The following is a 14489-nucleotide window of genomic DNA, read 5'->3' on the forward strand; positions in this document are numbered from 1 at the left end:
GTATTAGGACAGTATATGAAACAGAAATGTAACTGCCTGGGCCCACAAGCATTTTAATCAAATGTGATAAAAAGTGTGCAAAGTTTGACTTTTAATGAAAACAATTAGAAAGAAATACAAGTTATCAGAAAATTTGTATCAGGTTAGCTAACCTGTGGCTCTCTAGCTGTTGTTGTCTATCTAGCTCGCTATTGTCTGTGATCCAGCAGTAGTTTTCCAGGATCTTAGACAGAATTTTTTCCATAACCTGTCAGCAGCTCATTTTTTAATCCGATACCAGGGATTGAACCTAAGTACTTTTGCATGCAAATCGGACACTATAGTACTTGAGCTATGACCCCTTTCACTACACTGTTGCAATTAGTCTTGTTATATTTGGATTAAAACAGGAGTCCTCTCTCCTCAGCCTCTATGCACAATTATAGTTTTAATTTTGAAAACTGCCTAAATTAGTCAAATGTACAAATACACATTCTAAAGTATGCTTAGAAGAAAAGGACTAAAAATATAGTAAAGGTAAGTTATGCAATGTACAGCCACTTTAAAAGATTTATATTTTTCATTAATCAAGCTTTTTTTGGCAGTCATGCACAAATATCATGAGACTGAAAACCACAGTTTCCTGCGTTACAATTTGAAGAGAAGGCACAAATCATCCATTACTTGAACATGAAAAACTCATGTTTGCATGAACATGCAAGGTCTATAGTAGACACTTTATCACCATTATTGAAAATGAAATCTACACAGTCTTCTTTGCAGTGTGAACATTCATATCTATGGGAATCCAAAGTACAAAAGTTGCTTTCAGTCAGATCCTATATTTGCAAATTTCATTGTGTTCAATGGAAACAATACCAATGTACTCACGATGGTGGTGTTAGGCTACAAATTCTAGACAAGTCTACTCAAAAGCTGTGAGTTCAATGGAACTTACTTCCAAATAAACATGCATTGAAGTGCCAATGTATTGTCTCAATTCTGATTGCTTCTTTTTCTAAATTCCATAGTTGAGTTCTAGTAGATACAAATTTATTTCTCTCTCCAAAGGGTGGCATAAACACCTGGGAGGTACGGGCAAGCAAGGGATTGTACAGAATGAAGAAAGTGACTGATGTTCTGAAGACTTGCAACCAAGCACACTGTCATGCAGAAATCAGAAACATTCAGCGATAGTTTTTACAGGCACATTTGTGGAGAGCAGTATGTCCAATTTCCCTTTAAAAGGATAAGTAAAATAAAAATACAATTCACCAAAGGTAAAACTTACCACAATCCTTTTCAACTGAGTAAACTCTTACAATCTTTGGGTTCTGCTGAATATTAACTAAGAAAGGAGAAAGGTAATTTTAATATTTATTGTAAACCGCGAGGTTCCACTACAATCAAATGGTATACTGTATAAAAAAAGGTAAAGGACCCCTGACAGTTAAGTCCAGTTGCGAACGACTCTGGGGTTGCGGTGCTCATCTCGCTTTACTGGCCAAGGGAGCTGGCATACAGCTTCTGGGTCATGTGGCCAGCATGACTAAGCCGCTTATGGCAAACCAGAGCAGCGCACGGAAACACCGTGCCACATTGCCATTGTGTTTCATTGGTTAATCCATACTTTACTTGCAAAGTCTTATATTCCACAAGTTTATAATTTTCATCAATTAATTGATTCAATGTCAAAATACCTTTTTTCATCCAATTTTGCCAAATTATTACTTGATTTCCAATTTTTAATTTTGGGTTGGCCCATATTGTTTATTTCTCATGCTGATAGGGGTCGTCCTTATTTTTATTTATATCCATCCAAATTTTTATAGGTGCTTTAATAGACTCCAGGATAATAGGATATTTCATAAAATTGGAGCCGAATTTAGTCCACCCTACCAGAGGTTCAAAGAAACTATATTCGAGAGTAGCCCAATTGGGATTCCTGCTAGCTCTCCAATTAGTCTTACTCAGTAGGTAAGCCTGGTGTTATGATTCCAGATTTGGGAGCCCAAAACCGCCTTCCTTAGTTGGAAGTTGCATTTTATGGAGTGATATTTTTGGTGACTTTGTACCCCACAGACAAGATCTAAATAGTTAATTTTTTTTTGGAAGTATAATTTGGGAATATATATTGGTAATCCTCTAAGAATGTATAAATGCTTTGGAACAACGTTCATTTTGAGGACATTAACCTTTTCCCAAAGGGAGAGGTTTAGAGGTCCCCACCTTTCAATATCAAAAGAAATCTCATTTATAATTTGACTCAAATTTAATTTTACAATTTGGGCATAGCAACTTATTTTATTCCCCAAAGCTGAATGATTAAATACCAAACTACAATTAACTACATATTTACCTTACATTATTAATGTAAAAAAATCAATTATCAGGGACATATAAACTTGATGAGTGGAACATCAAAGACCACAATGTAGAAAATGTTTTACCAGAACCCCCAATGTAGTAAAAAAAAAAATTCATTTGATTACTGCATTGAGTGTGTGCATAAATTGAGCCTATGCTTCGGACTGTATATTCATGTTAATTACCTTGACCAGCCAGATACAGAAAGGGGCACACTTTACAAATGTGGCCAGCAAATCTATTTATTAATATAGATTTTTATCCCACCTTTCAGAGAATCTACCTTCACAAGATGACTTACATCATCAGTGACAAAAAATATATATGCTAAAATTTACAAATTGTTAAAACAGAACTCACATAAAAGCAGGTGAATTACAACTAGCAACAGTATATCCATCCTGGCACCAAACTTTAGTGCATATCCCAGAAAGAAAAGCCAGATCTTTAATTGGAGACCAAAACTCCACAGGGAGCTTGAGAGCTGGTGTGTCATCACCAAGAAAGCTCTCTCATTTTTACTTCATAGTTTGCTCCAGCTTGAGATGCTACAGCTAAGAGAGCCTCCCTGGTAAATCTTAATAAGTGAGAAGGTCTGTATAGGAGCAGCTGTCCTCTCAGGTCTCCAGGGTCCAAGTTGTATAGGGCTTTCAATACAAATATCCTGAGTTGGGCCTTGTAGTATATTGGCAGCCACTGCCCTAACTTCAGAAGAGGCATTATGTGCTTAGGGTCATATTCAACAAGAGACTGTTGCAATTTGTATCTATAGCTGCTAGACCAGTCTGAAAACCAGCCCCATTACACCAATACTTTCTAGAGGTTACCAGCCCATAGGCCATCAGGCTAGGATTTTGCTGCTCAGGAAAGCTGTAACATAGGTGTGGCAGATGTATTTTAATGCATGCATACTTGTGTTGACAAGTTTACCATTTCTGTTTTGGTTTGAATATATTGCTAAGGCTAGCAATATACCTGGGAAAACAGGGACTAAGTTAATAACTGTGAGAGTTATGGGCAGTCTTGGCAACTGTTACTAAGGGATTTGGGATGTTGGGAAAGTGAAAGTTGAAGCAGTTAAGAAGGGCAGGGAGAGAAACAGAGGGAGAATGAGATGGAAGTGCGATTTGGAGTACATCTGGTTAAGGGAGACTGTAATTAGGTGCTGCATGTGGATATGGAAGAAAACAGGGATGGAATGTGGGAGGTGCAGGGGGAACCAGATGTCTACACCAAGGACTCATGAAAACATCGCTCCACAGAAACACCCAGGCAACACCATGGTATCGTACAGGAATCAACTGGGGAAAAGGACTGCAGTGCTGAATCATTGTACAAGGACATAGCCTTGAAAGGGTATTATGTACTAGAGAAATTATTCTTTGCATAATTTAGAACAAAAGTTGTTTTAACACATGTAGGCTTGCAAACTCCCTTTCCAGGATGCGAACTGGGACGGTAGTCTTCCAGTTGTCACACTGACCTACCAGCCAAAGGTCATAAAGGACTACATTCCTTCAGAGGGAGTGCAACCCCATCTAGAACAAGCAATTTGCCTGATTTCTGGATCTGGAAACTATCTACTCACAGGACCTCAATGTTTTTGGGATTCACTGGCACACCACTAAATTCAGGCATGAGTCCAGAACCTGCATAGCTTCACCTGGCTTGTATAGAGAGCATACTGATGCCACTCCAATCCCCCAATGACACCACCAAATGTTTCAACACCACTGGTGACAGAACCCTGTAAACTACCAGATCAAAACGCAAAGGGCCGATAATGGTTGCAACACTGTGCTTCCAACACCTATCTCAGAGCTGCTCAGGATACCCTGGTGGATGGTACCAAAAGCTGCAGAGATCCACAATTAACAAGGTTGCCTTCCCCATCCATCAGCATGACCAAAGCTGGTACAGATGCCAAACCAGGCCTGAATCTAGACTGGAAAGGGTCTAAACCTTTCCTACAAGAACAGATAAGAGCTTAGCCAGCAACACCCTCTCAAGCACCTTCCCTACAATGGGATATTGGCAACATTATAGTTGTTTCAAATAACCCACATTAGACCTGGAGATTTGTATCATTTCCTGAAGGAAATTTAGTACCGCCCTAGCAGTGATGTGCAAGTTTCGGTTTCCTTGCGTGCTAAACTTATGCATCTGAGAAGAGGCCCACAGCAGCAGCATTATAGTATGGAAAGAATAGATGGGAGTGGTGTGCTTATGAGGAAAGAGCAATCTTATGAAAGGAGCAGCAAGCATCTGCAAAACTCTTTAATTTTCCAATATTTTTTTTTTGCTGTCACAAAATCCAGTTATGCAAATTAACACCTATCTGCTTTTGGAAGGTCATGCTAAGTTACTAATTTTGAAAACGTTATGAGGACTTATAGAAAGTGCTGTAAAAGAGCTGATGCACTGGAAGGTTTAGTCTCACCCAACCCGAGTCTCAGCACTCTGCTCAACCTGCTGGATTCTACTTGATTCCATATTACAAAAAAGAAAGTCCCACTGCATTCTAGAGCCTTTGAATCTTCTGTATTTTTATGGTGCTACTTTCTTTTGGGTTATTTTAAGATTAATTTAACATGATCAGATCTAAACCAAATCACTGCTTACTCCTTGTGTAATAATACTCTTGGCCTTCAATTCAACCTTGTGTTAAGCATTCAAATGGAGTTGTCCACTGTATACCTCCATGAATTCCTACTCCATTCCATACTGCTGTAGGCACCAAGAGTCACGTGTAATTAATTACTATTATTTTTGAACAATAAAGGCAAGATGACTAAATCCTATAATTTACCTAAGCAGATTTGGTCTACGGAATGAGTGGAGCCTCAGGTTCAGAGCTGCATAGGGCCCTCCAAGAGAGGGTTCTAAGGCACAACCTTCACCAACTGTCGTTGAGCAGTTTTGCCTGGCTGGAATGTATTGTTGAACTGTAATAATTCTTCTTGCTTACTTGGATGGAGAGCTATGCATGTATGCTGAAACCTCCAACTTGTGTGTGGCTGGAATGTAGCCTCCTGTCTAAAGATAGGGTTGCCATATTTCAAACAGTGAAAATCTGGACAGAAAAGCTGTTGAGCTTTCTTGGCAAAATCACAGAAATTTGCCGTTTCTGAGCTCTTCTGGAAAATCGGCAAAAATGGCCCTGCCGTCATGGGCTGCCATGCGTCCGGATTTCCCCGGACATATTTGTTGATTTCCGCCTGGAAACTGCTGCCAACTGCAGTATTCCGGATATGTCTGGGAGATTCCGGACGTATGGCAACCCTAGTCTAAAGGTAAAGAGTCAAAACTGTTTTATCCCTCTTTTGCCTAACTACCACTGGCATATGGTCCCTGGAAGTTTATTTACAAGGAAATGAGGCCATTGGGCTGAAAAAGGTTCCTCACCAGTGTCTAGAGCCTTAAACATTAAGATAAAAGGCACATAGTACAACTCAGTATTGCAAAAGAAGCCCACAAACGTTACTAGCCTTGAAAAATGTTTACTAAGCCTACTGGGGCTTGGAGAAGGGGCAAAACACCCTCTTTTACAGCAGCTGTGAGCTTCCATCCTGTCTGCTCACATGCAATTCCTTATCACCTATGGGTATCAGGGCTAGTTCTTAAATACAAGGCTGGTAGAACTCTTCTGAGATTATACCACTATAGAACACAGATGGGGAAAAGCATGACAAAATATTCAAAATAGCACCGGGGGTGAGGGGAGAATAATTTTCCTTGACATGCTACTTTTGCATTTTGTCATGCAATTCCTTCACCTACATTTATAACTGGAAAATTCCCAAGAGAATTGAACCATGTGGTTTTTCTGATCATGTAGATCAATGCTTAGTGTGTTTCTATGACAGTGATGCCATTTTGAAACGTATATACTTACATTTAAGCTCACCAATGTAACCCTGAAAGAAAAGCACTAGAAATCAAAGAGAACAGAGTAAAAAAAAAGAACAGTCCAAGCCAAACAATATCCAGCTTTATTAAAGGTACTTTTCATAAAACAATCAATCAATGGTATTCAGGCAGGACATGGTCTACAATCTGCAATGTTTTACAACAAATTCCAACTCCCCTTTCTTCTTGGACTACCAAAATGTAAAGTTACTATATAAAACCCAATGAAATCTTCAATTCTTACTTGGAACAGGGAAAGTTTAGAGTGAGGGTGGACACTTTCACATTTAGTATGTTGTTTAACAACTTTTCACAAGCCTACCCTGACTTTTAGAGGAAAACAAAACCGTAGAATTCTTAATTTGAAGATTCACAATATAAGAAATGTGGCTCATCTGAGAGCCATCCTTCCCCCACCCCATAGTATTTGACACCAGAAGTCTGGATTGCCTGACACTGTGAGTACGAATCTGATTTATGAGAGCAAGTATCAAAAGACCCTATGCCACACTCAAAGGAGTGGTAAATGCAATGCAAATGACAATGTGAAAGAACAGACAGAGGAAGTCTAAGTACTGTTTTAAATGTACCTTCTCCTCAGACACAAGCATTTTGGGAACTTCAGTGTTCACGCAAGTATTTCAGAAACCAAAGATGAACAATATCAGGGAATCCCCCTTTCTTGTGTCCATGTAGACCCCCTCTTGTAAAATTGAAGGGGGGCTTTTAAAAGCCCAGGTTCTAAGTAACAGAGTCAATGGCATTTGTCCCCTCTCCTTCCCCCAAAACACAACAACGAAGCGTTCTGTGTGCTAACAACATAGCTTTAAAAAAAAAGTAAAACAAAATTCTGCATTGTTATAAAACTTGATAAAAAATAGTATTTCAAACTGTACAGTCACCAGAAGTACACAGTTATCAAAAATTCACACAATTCACTTGGCATCCCCAGCACCTTCAGCTTTCTGTGCCTGAAAGACAAAGGCAGTCCCGTCAGTTTTCTTTATGCTAATGCAAGCTTACTACCCACATAGGCCAATGTCTGCATGAATCTATGTAAATTATATGAAACAGACACACACCCATTAACACAATGCAAGCTATTATGAGAAAGTATTGATGTTAGACTTGAGCAGAAGAACGAAGACAAATATTTCTTACATAATTTTTAAAACTGCAATCTCATATACAATCGGGAGCATACTATTCCATTCATACACAATCCTTTCACAACAAATTAACAAAGGAGTTTGGAGGAAACATGCTGGTCCATATCACTAAATATATAGTTTAGCAAAGTAAAGAAATCTACTATATTGCTATTATACCTGGTCTGTTTTGGCATCTCCATTTTCTGCAGGATTGTTTCCATCCTTGCCTGCATCAGCTTTCCCCTTCTTCCCCTTAGGTACCTTCTCAGCCTTCTGCCAATCAATGGAAATAATTAATAGTTCACAAACCATAAACATCTGCTGATATAAAGGACTTCACACAATTTAAAACAATTGTTTGAACATAAGTATCTCAGACAAGAGAACAAAGATGTATTCGAGTTCAAATTGCATACAATTTGAATTTTACCTTTGGAGCTGTTTTTTTAGGTTTAGGTTCTGGCTTTGGAGGAGCAGGTTTCTAGAAAAGACAGAACAATTCAAAAGTAGTTTTGAAACAATAAGGTATTTGTTCACTTTAGTATATGATGTCATGCTTAACAGCCAACTTAATCCCTTTCAGGGTGTCAATGAGTTGACTATCAGTAGTTCTTTAGAAGTTACTACTGCTAACAACCCTAAAGGACATTCCATCACACAACATACTTACAGCAGATAACCTTGCTGATCTCCGCTGTGGCTGTTTTAAAAAAGAAAAGTTAACCATTAGAATGAGTTGTTGTTTTTAGAATAGAGACCTAAAATCCAGCATTCAAATACACACATTACATTCTACTGATACAATTTTCAAGATCAGAAAGCTAACATACTTCTAGTAGCATATCTCCATCTGACAGGTAAGGTTAAAATGAGAACAATGTGGTAAGAAAGCTAGATACATACAAATCTTTGCAAATTACACCACAAGCTTAACCATCTCTACTCAGAAGTAAGCTCAACTGAATTCAATGGGGTTTAGTGGCAAGTGAATACATTTGGGATTTCAGGTTTAGTCTATAACATAAAAATATAGTAATGCTCTTACCTCATCCTTTGCTTTGGCCTTGTCACCCTTGGTATCTCCTTCAGCCTACAAGGAATTAAAAAGTGAAACAGCTGAAGAAACCCTACACCATCAATCTAATTTCTTCGGAGGTTTTAAAAACTTGGATAAGCTGATGTTACTTAAATATATAAAGAAAAATATTTAATGCATTGCAAAGCTGACAATCTCATCTTTGTCCGATTCCTTTTTCCTCAAATTTTAAAATAGCACACACTCTCACAACTACTTAATATTATTTTTCCTCCCTGTATGCAGTACAGAAAGCTGCCATATACAGAATCAAACCATTAGTCAATCTAGCTCAGTATTGTCTACATTGACTGGCAGCACTTCCCAGGGTTTCAGACAAGTCTTTCCCAGCCTTATCTGGAGCATGGATTGAACCTGGAACCTTATGTGTGCAAGGCAGATGCTTTACTACTAAGCTATGGCCTTTATATTTTAAATCAAGACGTTGGCATTTTAAATCCTATGCTCAGAAAACCAAGAAATTGCTTGTGAAAAATCAAATAATTTTTCTGGTTGCATAAAGAAAATATGCGGCATAGATGTTCCCTGGGGCCATATAGTGTTGTCAGAAGCATCAACTATTGCAATATTCCAATTTATGTTCCTACAGAACCAAGTTTTACTCAATGCAAGTTCCCATAGTTTTTGACAATTATCATTTCAATAAATTTGATATAATTATTACTAGTATCTTCTAATTTTAAGAAATGGCTATATTGTATGCATTTCTGCATCCTTAGTGACCATATGTTCTCCCAATGAGCGATGTGTTTGTGGGAGGGTTGTGTGGATAACAGCATTGCCAGATGCCCCTAATTTTGATGCATTATTCTTTATTCCCCAACACTGCAGCTCTAGGCAACATAATGGCTCCTTTTATTTCAGAACACTATGACCTCTATTGAGTCTGTGTAACAGACCCAAGATCTCACTTATTTCTGGAATTTTGATCTCGCAATTTGAACCTTGCTTGCCTGCCTACCCCTAGTGCCTCTTCAGACCTATGAAACCACTCACTGTGCGACATTTAAGGCTGTGTCGCTTTAAGCCTTAAGGGATCATCCCTAGATTCAGAGCTCAGGCAACTCCCCTGGGCCCAACATACCCCCTCCTTCCCAAGACACAATTGGGGAAACAATCCCGAATGCCTCTTTGAAGTGAAACGTGGATTTGGCAACCTAAAGGGCTCCAGAGAAGCAAGCCACGACGTGTACGTGTGTGGGCAACTCTAACCCTCCTTCGCCTCCCAATACTTAAGATGGTCACTTTCCCCCTTAGAGAGAAGGCAGGGGGCGGGAAAGATTCGCTAAGGAGCGCATGTAGGGCGGGAGGCGGGGCCTCTCCAACATCTTCACTGACAGGGGAAACCTCCATCCCCCGCGCAAACAACTGACAAGTCTCTCGCCAGGACTCCATAGGGCTGATCTTTCCCCTCCCCCAGGGCTTTCAAAACTACCGCTTTTTTTTGGCCTTCCCGCCTTTTCGGGAGCGCGGGGGATGGCGGGGGAGAAAAGCCTGCGGCCACCCCCCGCCCCCATTACTGTATTTATTTGTGAAGGAAGCGGGGGGGGGAGGCGGATGACAGAACGCGAGTGGGAGTGCGCGCACGCGCCCATTTTTCCAACGTACCCCGCTTTATGTTTGCACGGGCGCGCACGCGCGCGCCCCAACACCTACAACCAGCCACGCACGTGCCTCTCTCCAGCCAACCACCCTCCCGCCAAAAAAAACAGCCAGCTCGCTCCGGCTAAGCTTAGTCTCTTATCTTCCATATCTTGCTCTTCTGCCCACCCGCTGGCGGGCGCGTGCCCCTTCCCTATTGGTGGGGACTTAAGTGAGCGCGCGGGCGAGAAACTGCCAATGATTAATATTCTCGCGCCCATTCGAGTGCGCGCGCGCGCGCCGTCCCTCTCGCTCTCTCTTCTTCCTTATAGTCCCCCCCCCTCCCTACCCCCGGCGATAAAGAATGCGCGACGGTTAACGGTCGTTCTCGCTCCGCTCCGCCCATTCCTCCTCCTCACTTTTAAGTCCTCAGAAGCACCGTCGAGCCGCCTCGCGCGCGCGCGCTCTTCCCCCGCCTCACAACCGTTAACCGCTCGTGGAGGAGGAAGGAAAGGAGAACCGGGGAGGGTGGGGGGGAGAGGGAGAAAGAGGAGGAGAAAGGAAAGAAAATGGCGGCTGATCTAAATCTCATCCCCGCATAAGCACCGCTCCTTCTGCAAACTACCATGTCTCTTCCCCACTTCCTCCTTCCCCGTCTCCCGTCCGAGCCATTAGGTTCTCTCGCCGCAGCCACGTACCTTTCTCTTGGGCATGTCGGCAGCGCGTGACAGAGGGGGAGAGAAAGAGAAAAAGGAGGCTGGGTTGGAAATATAAAAGCGCGGTCTCTGTAGGAGGGAAGGGAGAAACTCAACCGCCTGTAAAAAAAAGGAGGGGGGTGCAGAGAAGCCGCGCAGTAAGGTAGAGCAGAAGAGGAAAAGAGAGAAAGGGGGGCTCCGTTTGTTGGGTTCGCTCGTGTCGCTCACGACCCCACTAATTTGAATCGGGTGTTTATAAAGTTTTATATAGAGCCGGACGCGGCCCAACCGGTTCCAGCCGGATCCCCACCGCCCCGGCTGCCTATTGGACAGAGCGCGTCACGTGGCAAGGGCCAGCCAGGGCGGGCGCTGCGAGGGGAGGCGAGGAGCGAAGGGGGCGCGCGCGCAACTAGTAAATCCTCCCTGCAAGAGCTGTTGCTCGGTCTTTCGACCACGGCGCGAATTTGTTTTAATGACAACAATAAATGGCAATACTAAGACCGACCCTCGGCGCCGTATAGAATTTTATTTTTTTTAAATAATAACCCGGACCTCTTTTTCGTTACGTATGTACGCAAGAAAGAAAAATGCATTTCGTAGATTCTCATACCACTCTTGCTGCCTCCCCCCTCCATTAAAAATAATTAAAAAACAATAATTTCTCTTGGGTTTTAAAAAAACGCACTGCAAAAATAAATTAATTAAATAAATAAATCCTCTTGGCTGAGAAGGAGCTCTCTGCGTAATCTTCACAACTCCTCTGGCGCGGTGACTGGACTTGCGCCCAGGTAAGCGTATATAAAGCTTGCGGTCGAAAGTTACCGCTGAGAAGCCAGTGCAGTGTCTCTCTCTCGCTGCAGGAGGGCGAAAGACCGACCTGCCTGGCGCACCTGCACAAGCCATGGCGCGCCTCTCCTGCGAAGGCGCAGGCAGGAAGAAAATGTTTCCGAGAAAGGGCCTTTCCCCTGTTCTTCCTGGCTCTCCAAGCCAATAACAACAACAACAACAAGAAATCTGGGTGGAAGCTTGGGTAGAAGAAGATGGTGGCCTCTTCTAGCGCTCGAAGGGAAAGGAAGGTGCGGTCATTGCCTAGCTGAGGAGGGCAGAACGCAACCCACAGCGCCCTCTTCCTTTTCAACCTTGACTACGAACTGGCAGGGTCTCCCTCAAGAGCGAGCAGCAAAGGGCCTCAGGTGCAGCAGCCACGTCGCCTTCCCCCTCTCCAAGGGGAGAAAGAGGGGGAACGGAAGCATTCTTGTGGCGCGGGGACACTTTTACGGAAGACGCTTCCTTGGCAGGGGCCAGGTGAGGAGCTGTCCTTTTCAGCACCATTCTGTCCTGCTGCTGGTAGAATACCCACCCCAAACCCCAGCAGTTAGAAAGAGGCAGGGACAGATGTGGAATACCTGCAGAATAAGGCATGTTGCCCACATTGGATCTGTCATCGTATGTAGTGTCTCCCTTAACATAACTTGCCTTGCAATGGACACACCATGCAACATCATTACAGCTTGCACTATTAAGTGGTAAAGGTTACATTCAGGGTGAAGTTAAATGAGAGAGTTGCAGTGATGTCTTCACTCGTATGAATAATTTCATGTGGCTTATATAGCATTAGAACACATTTGTCAATTGCACATGCACAGCTAATAATGGAGGATCTTATCGTCTTTGTTCAGAGGCAGCGTGCCACCAACTAGGCAATTGCTGAAGGGGCTACTTTTGGAAGCAGAATGCTGAACTAGACACAACTATGTTCACAGGATGTAGTGATGGCTACCAACTTGGGTGACTAAAAAAGAGGATTAGACAAATGTATGGGGGTTGAGGCTATTAGTGGTTACTAGCCATGATGGCTATGCTCTGCCTCCACGGTAGAACACCAAATGGATTTCCAGCAGATATCTGGTCGTGCACTGTGAGTACAGGATGATGGATTACATGGACCATTGGCCTGATTCAGCAGGGCTTGTCTTCTTATGTTCATTTGGGAGGTGCTCCTGTCAAGGCACCCAGAGGAGCCTGCATGCTTCACCTGACTGCTGTCCAGAGCAGCAGAGCAACAGTCTGGGGAGCATGTAGATGGGCAGGTGGGCTCCTAGCCACTCCAAGCCAGAGTGGAAAGGCGTGATTTTTGTGCCCTGCTGGGCCTGCACCCTTGGCAGGGCCAACTTCACAAACTCCTAGATACACTCCTGAGTTCAGGGATGGGGAACCTTTTTCAGTCTTGGGGCAAAATTCCTTTGTTGGCAACCATCCAAGGCTGCATGGGTGGCCAGAGGGTGGGTAGAGCAAAGAGAGAGATTTACTTTTGTACATTAAGCTTCCTTCCAGCGATGCAAAGGTTTATAAAATGTATGTACTTCCCTCCAACCAGGCAAGCAAGAGGCATTATCACAATTCAAGGTCACATTCTAACCAGAAAAAGTACTCTAGCATGGGCATGAGACTGAAGGAGCCCAGAAGGCCAGACAAAACAGTCATGGAGGGCCACTTTTGGTACCCAGGCTCAAGGTTTCCCATCCTTGCTGGAAGCAATATTGGTAACTACACTAAGCACTTTTAAGATTTAACATTTCATATGCCAGTTGCCAAATCTAACAATCTTCAACTCTTTTTAATTCCATCAGGATTCTAGTTATATTTCACTATGAACACAGTTACTACACAGTAGAGCTAAACAACTTCACACTCTTAAAAATAACTCAAGTTGGCCTCTTACTCTCATTCTCCAGGAATAGAAATACCCCTTAACAGTAGGTGCAATGAACCACATAACTACAACACAGCCGCCATTCATTCCAATTGTTCTCAGTGTGATCTACAAGCCATTTAAACAGGCAAGCATGTACTATAAGCCTGTTTAGTCAGATTAAAGTCATTGACATTAAGCACACAGAAGCAAGTTCCACTGAAAACCTACTGGACACCCTGAAAATCTGCTAGAGGGTGGTTGAATGCCTTTTTCATTTATAATTTGAGCCACCCAAGGCAGCTTTAAAAAGGCAAAGAATTAAAACCACAAAGCACAAATGTATGCGGGGGGGGGGTGAGGCTGGGGTGCAGAACAAGCAAGCAGCAGTTAGTTAGTACAAAACCAGAATCCAGCAAAATGACCCACCATCCAGTCCAAAAGCCTGCCTGCCACAACTGAGTACGCTCCACCAAGGAGTTCCCAAACACCCAAACATTTTGGTCACTGGAAAGGATCATATGAGAGCAGACTGTATTTTAGGTATACTGGTCCCACACAGTTGAGAACTATGAAGGCAAGTGTCCAGCACTTTCAATTGCTCCTGAAATTAGACCAGGAGCCAGTGCAAATGATGTAAATCAAGATCAAAAAGCTCCCAAAACACTATGCAATATAGTCTGGCTGCTGCATCTTGTGCTATCAGGTCTCAGAAGATTCAGAGACACAACATCCCATCACCAGCACATTAACAGTAATCTAGTTTTGATGTGTGACCATGACAGATGCCACCGGCAGCTAGCATGCTTGCCAGCATAGGATGCCACAGTGGCTACACTGATGCAAACTGTTCTGTATACACCCAGTGAGCCAGGTCATTATCTCCCCCACCCCACTGGCCAACTTTTGGCAGGTGAGTGGGAATCACCCATCCATCTGTCATCATGATGGAAGTGATATGTTGGTAGGCAGTCCTTCTCCCTTATCAAAGATAGACCCATGAGATGGGGTGGGGTGGT

The 14489-nt window shown here is 42.7% G+C and overlaps 1 protein-coding gene across 1 annotated transcript; it reads right to left on the bottom strand.

Moving 5' to 3' along the window:
- Nucleotides 1–6315: 6315 nt before the first annotated feature.
- Nucleotides 6316–11088, bottom strand: HMGN2 (high mobility group nucleosomal binding domain 2). The gene is made up of 6 exons (XM_053398695.1): nt 10782–11088; nt 8452–8496; nt 8077–8106; nt 7837–7887; nt 7584–7679; nt 6316–7226 (listed from the first exon to the last, which is right to left on the bottom strand). Exons 1-6 carry the CDS (start codon nt 10794–10796, stop codon nt 7191–7193), a joined length of 273 nt encoding a protein of 90 aa, XP_053254670.1. The 5' UTR covers nt 10797–11088; the 3' UTR covers nt 6316–7190.
- Between the last annotated feature and the right edge of the window lie 3401 nt (nt 11089–14489).

This window comes from Podarcis raffonei, chromosome 8 (assembly GCF_027172205.1).
Source record: "Podarcis raffonei isolate rPodRaf1 chromosome 8, rPodRaf1.pri, whole genome shotgun sequence".
Taxonomy (NCBI): domain Eukaryota; kingdom Metazoa; phylum Chordata; class Lepidosauria; order Squamata; family Lacertidae; genus Podarcis; species Podarcis raffonei.